Here is an 11,385-nt window from a genome sequence, read left to right on the forward strand (position 1 = left end):
TTGAGTGTGATCACATACTAAGACTTATGGCAAACGTCCAATGAAAAATATTTTAACGAGACTTATGTACAAAGAAATCTATTCTCATATGAAATGCTTCCAGTAATTTTCGTATAAGAGGTTGGATTTTCGAAAATAAAGTCATTACTTCACAGACTTCAACAGAATGAATATTATTCAAAGCTATAACAAAGTTACTCAGTAGTTAGTGAGTTTATTGACATAAAGTTTCTACATCGAAAAACACTTATCACGTCAATACACTTCAACAAAAGTTGATGAATAGTGACTTCATGTTTGCATGAACTTGAACTCCACGAACCTTCATTCCATTGGTACACCTTGATGATTAATGTCCGTATAATAACTTCTTTCATAACTTTATCTTGTCCTGATGCAGGTATTCTAGGATTATCAAGTTTTGGAATCATCAATCAGAGAGAATCATAAACTATTCAGGAAAATTGATCTGAAAATTCTTTCATTTCCTAATAGATGAAATGAACAGTATTTTAACGTTACTAAAAGTTCAGTATCTCGTTTTAGTAATACTTCAATTACTATTTCACTGCGTTACGATCGATCGGTGGAGAGAATCTATCAGTATTCTTGAAAATTGATGACCTGAAATCTTCGCGGTCTGAAAAAAGTAAATTCGTTTGGCTTTTGTTGATGGGGAGTCCCTTGCGGGAAGGTCCCACCGCCTGAATATATAATTTAAGCCGTCAATGGGCCTTACGACTGTCATACTTCAGCCGGGACCGACAAATTTAACGTGCCCATCCAATAACACGGGAGTGATCTGGTTAAAAACTTTTGGTTGTGAGAGGGTTTGAACCCGGGATCTCTATGCTGCTACGCAAGCACTATATCCACTAGACCACGGATCACTCCAGCGGTCTGGAGAGAGTCTATAATATCTAAAAACCCGAGTTCCATTGTTTGGTCTCTTATGGTCTTCATGATTTGATAAAAAGTATGTCACAGTTCCTCAAAAATAATCCGAAAATTTGACATCTGGGAATGATTACAGTAGAATTACTGTTAATTCAATGATTTCATAATCTCATCCCTTGGAAAATCACATTCCAATAATTCTAGTAAACATGGGAGCATGGAGATGCATGTTGTAGCGAGCATTTATAGGAATATTAACCTTTGAAAGACATTTTTCGGCTTGCACTGAAGGTGTTAGTAATATCGAATTACTAAACCCTCTTTTTTTCTCTAATACGGAAGATTTGAGTTACATACCCGAGCAAAGTGTCCTTCTTACCACACTTCTTGCAAAATTCGTTTTTAGCTGGGCAAAATAGTCGAGAATGTTTTTTGTTGTTTTTGTTTTCTTATAGAGAGAAGGTACCTTGTAAAGATTTCGCTTTTTTTCTTGATAAATATGCCTTCAAGGATGTAGATACTTCCTCGAATTAGTACAATCTATTATCAATTTGTAATTTTCAGCTGACAGCAAGGTAACTAAGATATCCAATTTCGTATCTTCAGTGTAATAGTTTCCTTTCAAGTAGGCATCCAGCATTCTTTTCCAGTGTCTCCATTCCATTGGTGCACTGGGAGAATCTGAATCCACACTTAGACATTTTGGTTTGAGAATTTTCCAATTGATTCCGAGTTGAAAGATGTATCAACGGGTTCATTTCAAGATAATTCGGTAGGCTTATCCTGATTCCGTGATGGAGAGATTAACATTATTTCGATCCCGGGTTTTTCTCTTTGGCATTTTGATTACCGGTACTTATTTTAGTCAATAAAATTGTAATAAATAGAGACCATGAAGAGCTAGAATAATGGCTTTTATTGACTAAAATAAACTGAGATAAAATAACAAACTTTCTGATGATTTAGAATAATTCAAACAACTGATTCATGACATATGATTATCATATCAGTTATCAGTTCTCAAAAAATGAATAATAACCTGAAAACTCGACATCCTGGGGATGATCTCAGTGAAATATTATCGTTGTTTCAAAGGTTTAATAAGAATTTTCATCCCTTGAAAAATCTCATTTCAGTCCTGGCTAACATAGAAGCATGAAGAAGCAAGGTTATCAGTCTCAAAAACCAAATAATTTGAAAACTCGACATCCTGGGGATGGTTTCAGTAGAATTACTGTTTTTACAATGGTTAGGGAATTCTAATATCTTGAAAATGCAATCCTAACTACCATGGCAGCATGAGGATGCATTTTGAAGGTTATCAGTTCTCAAAAAACAAATTTTCTGAAAACACGAAATCTGGGAAAGATCTCAGTAGTTACTATCTATGTTTCGACGTTTCCATAATTTAAATCCCTCGATGCATCTCATTGCAACCAGGCCACCATAGAATAATGAATGGAGAGATAGAGATGTAGGAGATATAGGTATGATAGAAGATAGAGATGGAGGATACCAGAATTCTCTCATACCAGAATTCATCACGCTACATTACAGTCGCAGGCCACATGAAATAAAAACGTGGCACCATGCAAATCAGTTGTGTGATATACTAATGGATGACGACTCGAACTGAAACCCCCAGAGCTATGCGAAATGCGTGTAAAAGTGTGTAACAGTGTAACAGTGTGCACAGTCCTTACCCCATCTGTTAACACGCCAAGTTCACCTCGGATTATATCATTAGTGGGTCGGACCATAATGACAGTTCGCGCTAACAGAGCAGAAAAAAATGTCAGGATGTTCTGACTTTTCTTCGTTTTTGGGTCTTTTTTCCTTTTCTTATTTTCTCCTCTTCTTCTTTCCACCTCTTTTTCTTCTTCTTCTTTCTCTTCTTCTTCTTCTTCTATTTCTCCTTCTTCTTTTTCTTCAATCTCTTCATCTTCTTCTTCTTCTTCTTCTTCTTCTTCTTCTTCTTCTTCTTCTTCTTCTTCTTCTTTTCTTCTTCTTCTTCTTCTCTTCTTCTTCTTCTTCTTATTTCTTCTTCTTCTTCTTCTTCTTCGTCTTCTTCTCTCTTCTTCTTTTCTTCTTCTTTTTCTTCTTCTTCTTCTTCTCTTCTTCTTCTTTTTCTTCTCTTCTTCTTCTTCTTCTTCTTCTTCTTCTTCTCTCTTCGTCTTCTTCTTCTTCTTCTTCTTCTTCTTCTTCTTCTTCTTCTCTTCTTCTTCTTTTCTTCTTCTTCTTCTTCTTCTTCTTCTTATTCTTTTTTCTTCTTCTTCTTCTTCTTCTTCTTCTTCTTCTTCTTCTTCTTTTCTTCTTCTCGTCCTTTTATTTATTTTTTTATTTTATTCACAATCACAAATCATAATTAAAATATTATTGGGAGAAGACAACAGGCATAGCCCAAAACTGTCTTCTCCCAAAGTTTTACAAATAAAAGTTTCAAAAAAGAATGAGGTAAGATTTCACTTTTCACTTCAAAAATTCCAATTCACACTTCAAAACTAATGACTAAACTAAAACTTTTTAATTTTGATATTCTAAATAGTATATTTCGCACCTAGGGTCGAAAATGTACGTTTTCCGGCTCGAGATCGCGGTTTTCAAGTTCGAGACGAAGTCTCGAACTTGAAGCATTCCAGAGCCGGAAAAACATTTTTGCCCGTGTTGCGAACGCTATTTTTCGCCACACCAAAAAAAAAAAAATAATAATGTTAAGTTGGCAATTTTGAAAGCAAAATTCTAAGGTTATGCTACTATAAATCATACAATGTTAATGAGGTTATGATAGTATCATGTATTCTATTTGTCGGTATCAGAACTACAAAATAATCATATCAAGTTATAGAAATGATCATTATTGATAGTTTAAATACTATTTAATTATACTAGATACATATATACATATTAAATTATAAAAATAAGCATTATTGACAGTTAATTCTCTTGTTTTCACGTAAAATAAATTATACAATCATTATTTTTTATACAACAAATCTCCATTATTTTATTCTTTATTATTAAATAGAAGTTGAATGTGCAGCATGATTGTTTGAGAACATGAATCCTCTAGCAGATTATACTTTTTTCTGAGAGGTCAAATGTACATTCAAATTGTTTGTATATACAGTCTATTCTGATTGGTTTCTCATGACATTGAATCTCAAATATTTAACAGACTTTTGTGCAATCTCGCCTGATAATACAGTATTATAAATGATACTTCCAAAATAAATAATAATTCATCCATTTATCCATGAGAATTTTCATTACTATTTTGAAATAATGTGATGAAAATAATTAATATAATTGCATGTTTCACAGTTTTGTCTCAAATTACATCAAAAAATTGATTGAAATTTTAAAAAAAAGTAAGTACGGTAACTAATATAATAAGAAATAGCTAATAAAAGTCGAAATTCATCGACAAAAAAAAAATGCCATTGACTGATGGCAAGATTCGAACCTTGATCATGTTTAAACTCCGAATTATGAAGAATGATGTACTACGCCTTTATGCTCTCGGCCATTGCATATAGTTGAACGTGGGGGCCTGACTTATAAGACTTAGCAGACACGTAATACTGTACTGTAAACTAGACTCTAAAGTTTACTTCACTACTAAAAAGCGTACAACAGACTTTGGCTCATGACTTATATTATTAAAATTAATATATTATCTGTCTCACGATAAAATTTTCACTCTGAATTAAGTCAGGTAACGTATCTAGGCTACTACTAATAATAGTGTATAGCGGCAAATTTGAAGCCGGTTTGCCGGCATTTTCACAACAAAATATTGCTCTGAAAATAGTTAAATCATAGATAAAACATTCGAAGATTCAATCTTGAGGGGCCTAAGTTTTCTCTATATGGTTTAATATTGAAGAAAAATATATCTAACAGTTTTAATAATGAATTTCGGAAAAATTACTAGGAATTTTCAGTCAAGGATGAGTTTCACCAGTAGGCTTACCTTAAACTTCAGAGCTCGGCTGTATTTTCTTATTATTATTGTTGATTGTATTGCATTAAGTAGTGGAATTCGATAATAAAAAGAAACAATAATGTTATAATTATTATTACTTTTAAATATGATACAATTATTGTACTTGATTTCAAATTCGATTCTCACTTTTAAATACTAACGATACGTACCTTTCTGACAATGGACAATGCAGCCAACATATATTGTTGAGGCTATTTATAAATATTAAATTATGAAACAGTAATTTATAGATTTTTATTTAGAATAATACCACGATTCACGATAGATAATTATATAGATTATTACAGTCGTTATGAGATTATCTCTCTATGATTGTGAGATCGGACACGATCAGCTGTTATTCAAGGTCATTTACAGCCCTAGGGCCGTAAAGTTTTACGGCCTGGTCGGAAAACAATCACTTTCGGCCTCCATATGACGCACGTAAACCAGCTCATTACATCAAGTGTGGCGAAACTAATTAACAACAAAAATATTCCACTCGAATCTCTATAAATTGGAAATTTTGAGTAATTTTACAAAATTTGAGCCAGAAAAGAACACAAACTCTTCTTCTTCTCCTTCTTCTTCTTTTTCTTCTTCTTCTTCTTCTCCTTTTTCTTCTTCTTCTCTTTCTCCTTTTCTTTTCTTCTTCTTATTTTCTTCTTCTTCTCCCCATCTTCTTCTTCTTTTTCTCTCTTCTTCTTCTTTTCTTCCGAAAATGTAAAAAAGGTAAGTTTCACGTTCCTTTTCCGTGCTTCTTCATCAATGAACTACCTCTTGATTCTTAATTTCTCTCCATCCTCTTCAACCACCTTCGTCTTTTCCTCTTTCTCATCTTCCTCTATTTTATCATCTTTTCTTCGTCCCGTCATATTATCTATTTTCTTATTGTAGTCGTGAGCCTTCTACTTCAATAGTACAGACTAAATAAATGATTATCCATCCCTCACTCCGATACTTCCTCTCTCTTATATTCATCTTACTTTTACCAGGTCTTCATCGCTTCACCAACCTTTCTCTCTCGCTTTGTATCCTCCATCACTTCAACATAATCTTATTCTCCTTCCGTCTACTCTTCTTTTTACTACTTTTTCATTTCGCTCCTTTCTCCTCCTTCTTCATTCCCTTCTCCTCTCCTCCCACTTCTACTTGTGCTCTTTCATCTTTCTCCATCACCTCTACTCCACAACCTCCTCCTCCCTGTCATCACCTTTTCCTCCCCAATCTGATCACAACCTCCTGTTCCCGTGGTTTCTTTCCATCTCCTCATTCTTTCCTTCTCACTCCACCTCTCATTCCTCTCAATCCCTCAACCACCTCATCCTTCTCCTCCTCTTCCTCCCACTCTTCTCTTTCTTCTCCTCCACCATTCATCTTGCCTCCTCCTCTTAACCATCATCATCATCAACACCATCCTCTCCTCACAAAAAATCTAGAAACACAAGAGAAGATATGTCTGTAATTTACATAGCACATTAGAGTAACGTAATGGAGGTGGCATGTCATTTTGGCGGAACTCTGCCAGCCATGGAGTGGTGGTTGTACTCATATTCTAATAAATAGGGTGCAAAGGAAGCTTTAAAACAGTCGCCACTGGAAAGAAACAGTGTAGGCTTGGGAATGGATTCTGTCTCCACATTAGTAACACACCATTTCTGTAAAAAATTGTTGTTTTTTCTATATATTACATATTACTACGGTATATAATAATAGTGTAGAGGAAGGTTAGTGGGAGAGAGAGGCCAACTGTGTGGAAGGATCCTTAGTTCACTAGGGCATCCTGATGTCCTGGAAGGGCATCACCCCCCCAGGTTGCAATAGTCAGCCTATTCATCTATCAATTCTTTGAAACAGTCTGTAGTTTATAGCATATTATTGCTACAGAACTACACTTTCATATTAATCAGACAGTTTGTTGAACGAGTGTAACGAGTTTCCATTGAAGAATATTGAGACTTGAGTATCGTTTTCCGTTTGTGCGTTTGTTTGTTCGATGATAACTTTGGAATGCTTTCATCGATTACCTACCAATTCCCAACATATATTCATATTTAGAGTTTATGACATATATAGCTACAAAACAATATCTTCGGACCGGTTGATCTATTGATGAGGAGCTTCAACAAACTCCAGTTTGCTAGCACCGCCTGAGTCGTAGGTTCGAATCACGCCGGTTGCATGGACGTTTCATCATCCCATGATCCACTTCGCGCTCTTATTACCCACAACAAGAGAATTATTTATTTTGGCATCATCCGCAATGAAACAAGAGTTGCTCTCTCTTGTTTTTTTGAGGATATGACAGGATAACATCAAAAGTGCATTAATGCATGATATTATTGTGGTAATTTATCATTGCAAATCACAAATCATCTCCTAGCTGGATTATCAAATGCATGTAATTAATAACTCAATGGAAATCAAACCATGATTCACTTGTAGGGATGTCAATCCCGGGATCCCGGGATCCCGGGATCCCGAATCCCGCTATCCCGGTCCATTTTTGATACCTAACAATCCCGGGATATTCCAGCGTCAATCAACCTGAAATTGTGAATCTTTTTTTTCCAAAAACAATTCAATATTGAATTCATTTACGGTGATGAATATGAATTTTTATAATTAATTTATTTTTGTAAGTGTTTGACTAATTTATTCTACAGGCACAGCCTACAGTTGCATATACATAATATTGATTGTATACTGTACTCTGTACTGGCTTAATAGAATTCGCATTATCAGTTCGCATAATTGGCAGAATGGTTGTTGATCGGTTATGTCTCTACACAAGTTTCTGTTTACACAGCACCGCAATTACCAGTCTAGACGGCGCAATATTTGCAATAGTGCTGATGGCATTTCCTTGAAATGCATTCCGAACTTTGAAAAGACTTCAGAAATCAGAAATAAAAAAGCACTAACGATATACTCTCTGTCTAATTATTCCTCTCCTCTTCTCTTCATCTATCTTAAGTAGAATATCTAGTTGAAGTAGATATTATAGTTGGCTCTACGAAATTTCATTTAGTAGTGAAGTGGTTCAGCTTCCGCATTGTTTGGTCGGTATGACGTTATGGTCTTTCAAAAAGTATTCTATTTTATCATTAATATTATTAATTCAAGTGATATTAATTCACTCTACAGTATTTGAAGTGTGAGCTCTATTCCGTCCTGATGTAGAATAGAAATGCTTTCGTTATCTTGCTTTCCTCAGTTCTCACTATCATCTAGGATACAGCAAATTCAAGGTAGGACATGAAATAAAACAGTTACTCCTAATCTTGAAAACATTTATAGAAAAATAGAATGTTCAATTTTAATATTATTCCCAAGTATTTTTTTCCATTTCAATAATAGCCTCTCCCTCTTTAATGGGCCCTTTTTCATCTCCACACACTGTTACTGAACATCTAATTGAGAAGGAACAATTGGTTGAAAATGCATTAAACTGATTTTTGCCAATCCCGGGATCCCGGGATTGATATTTGATAATCCCGAAATACCGGGATTTGAAATCAGGCTTGGGATTGACATCCCTATTCACTTGGCTTTCCATTGCAATAGTACAGTTAATAGAATAGGAGCAGCATTTCAAGCTAGTTCTCCAGCCCAAGGGATCACCAACTAGTTGATTATTTACACAGTGTCTATCATCCCAGAACTGTATTTTCATATTTCTGTAAGCTTGTAGTTATATATTATACTGGTCTAAATATTATATTTGGAGGAACACATTTTAGAAGTATTTACTAGCAATATATATGATAATGTCTCGACCCCAAAATCATTCCACAGTAGAATGTCTGGCTGGCGCTCAAGGAAAGCGCGAGATTTTGAATTTACCGCTAAATCCACAACATTTTCATGGCTTGAAATTAATGCTGATTTCTCACCACCTATTTCCACTTGTTGACCTGACCTGCTCTCTGTTGCCTACTTAATGTACGGTATACGTGTTTTATGGGTTGAGGCTACATTTTACCATTAGTCAGGAACCCATCAGGCGACTTCTTCTTCTTGCTCTTCAACCTCTTTTTCTTCTTCTCCAGCTCTTTCTTCTCCTTCTTTTTCTTCTTCTTCTTCCTCTCTCCTTCTTCGTTACTCTCTTGTCTTCTACGACTACTTCTCATTCTTCAAATATTTTTTTCTTCTTCTTGTTTTTCCTCTCTTCTCTCTTCCTCTTATTCTTCTTCTTCGTCTTCTCCTCCTCCTCCTTCTTCTTCTTCTTTTTCTTCTTTTCTTCTTCTTCTCCATATTCTTATTTCTCTCTTCCCTTTCCTTAATCCTCTTCTCCGTTCTCTCGTCTCCTTCTTTCTCTCTTGTTCCTTGACTACTTCATCTTCAACTTTCAGTTCTCTCAGTTTTATCTTGTTCTCTACTCCTTTCCTCCATCCTTCTTCTTTTTTCCTCTACTTAGTCCTCCCATTCATTGTCAACTCCTTCACCATCTTTCAACTATCAACTGTTTTCCTCTTGTTTCTCCTTTCTTCTCCTTCTTCGCGCTTCTTCTCTCTCTTCTCCACCGTTTTTTCTTCTTCTCCTTCTTCTGAGATGTTGTGAAGTAATTGGGCGCGGTTATGCAAATGTAACTTCCGCTTCTACGTAAAACCGCGTTACAGTAGTTGTTAGCCGGCATTGAAATCGCAGTCATTGGCCTCAGTATTCAATGAATTCACTGCTGGATTTGTTTTGTTGTAGAGAAGTTTATGATTAATCCAGACTTGGATAGACCTATTGGGCCATATGATAAAGTTGAGCATTCGCTTATAGGCTACTTCTAAAATTGGAGCATTTGCTTCATGAATAAACGTGAGCAAAACTTTTGCTCATGCTCATCAAAAAATAGTTTGACATTTGCTCAAAAGTAACAGCTTTTGCTCAAAATTATATGAATACTAGAGTATTTGATTCTCCTTTTGAAGCAAATGCTTCAAAAAAGGTGGGTCTAGTCTAGAGCAGCTGCTAGAGCAGCTTATCACCTTTTGCTCATAGTAAAATGGCTCAACTAATTCGTATGAGGAAGAGGAAACTATACCAGATACGAGCAAAAACAATAGTTGAGAACTATAAATTTATTTTTAGATTTAACCATGATAATATATCACCATTATCCCTACAAAAGAATAATTACAAAAGATAGTAAAATGGCTCAACTAGTTCGTATGAGGAAGAGGAAACTATACCAGATACGATCACAACCAATAGTTGAGAACTGTAAATTTATTTTTAGATTCAACCATGATATTATATCACCATTATCCCTCCAAAAGAATAAATACAGAAGATAGCTGTTATAAATATAGCCATCACAAAATAGGAAATAGGCATTTAAGAAGATGAGAGTGTAGACGATTTTATAAGACGGCTATTGATATTATAAGAATATGCTGAAGATTACTATAGAGATGACATTTTTTCACGCTATTATTTCAAAATTCTAAACTCAACTAGCCTAAAACTCTATTAATAAATGAAAAACAGAGCAGACGACGCAAACACATGCGGTGCACCCTACTTCCATATTTAGCGCTTCCGGAGCTATAAAACAAAGTAAGCTACAAAAGCGAATCAGCTGATGAAAAATCTTTAAAATACGTGAGCATTTGCTCCAGAGTTCAGGAGATAAGGAAGAGTATAAGGTGAAGTTTATCCATAAAAATGAGCAAATGCTTTTGCTTCTACCTTTTGCTCATGAGCAAAACCTTATGCTTCATGCTCTTGCTCAAGAGCATTTGCTCTGGTTTCATTCATATGGTTTTATTTCGAAGTGGTACTCGTAGCAATACTTGAATCGTATAGTCGAATGGGAATAGTTGCCATTCAGCCTCAGAGCAGTAAAAAATCTGGAATTGAATAAAAATACATTCAGAGAATGAAATATAGTTGGATAGACTCATTTTGAATTGATTATTGATCGTAATAAGACGAGAGTTGCAGTCATCCCCACAATTATTCATTGGATCTGTTGGAGAAGAACTCGTCCAATACGAATGAAATTAATTGTCTTCTGAAGTACGACTCACAAGGGTTTGAATGATAGTTGAATGAAAATTCTGTTTCAGCTTCGAAATCTACCAAAGAAAATAGAATTAGTAGATCTGTTTGGAAACTATTGAGTTGAACCAGATTTATTGAATTCCACTAATTTCGAAGTATCAATAACATTATGCAATCGTAAGTGGAGATTCTCGTTTCTGCTTTAAAACACATCATTTTTCTTCTGAATGGATCTTCTGTGGAGAATACAATCATAGATTTATGATTCCTTAAGAATCCCAGTTCTTGTACCAAGCATAGTGATCCTTCTAAACACTGAGTGTCGAAACACGACAGGAGTTCTACAGATGAGTCGGTACGGCTTGGCATGACAGGGAGTTCTCTGATTGTTGGATTCTTGATACGCCAACCTTGTCAGCCAATCGAAGAGCTTCCTGCCATGTCGTGCCGTGCTGACTCATCATAAAAACGTCCAGTGAATTTCTGTCCTAATTTAATGAGTT

General features: G+C 35.2%; 1 protein-coding gene across 1 annotated transcript in view; it reads right to left on the minus strand.

Annotated features, from left to right (window-relative positions):
* LOC120351543 (DNA topoisomerase 2-alpha-like) overlaps positions 1 to 11,343 on the minus strand; it is a 61,393-nt gene extending 50,050 nt beyond the window's left edge. The window contains exon 1 of the mRNA XM_039429328.1: positions 11,293 to 11,343. Within this exon, the coding sequence (XP_039285262.1) occupies positions 11,293 to 11,343 (51 nt within the window). The remainder of the gene's footprint in view (positions 1 to 11,292) is intronic.
* Between the last annotated feature and the right edge of the window lie 42 nt (positions 11,344 to 11,385).

This window comes from Nilaparvata lugens, chromosome 5 (genome assembly GCF_014356525.2).
Source record: "Nilaparvata lugens isolate BPH chromosome 5, ASM1435652v1, whole genome shotgun sequence".
In the NCBI taxonomy this organism is placed as follows: Eukaryota; Metazoa; Arthropoda; class Insecta; order Hemiptera; family Delphacidae; genus Nilaparvata; species Nilaparvata lugens.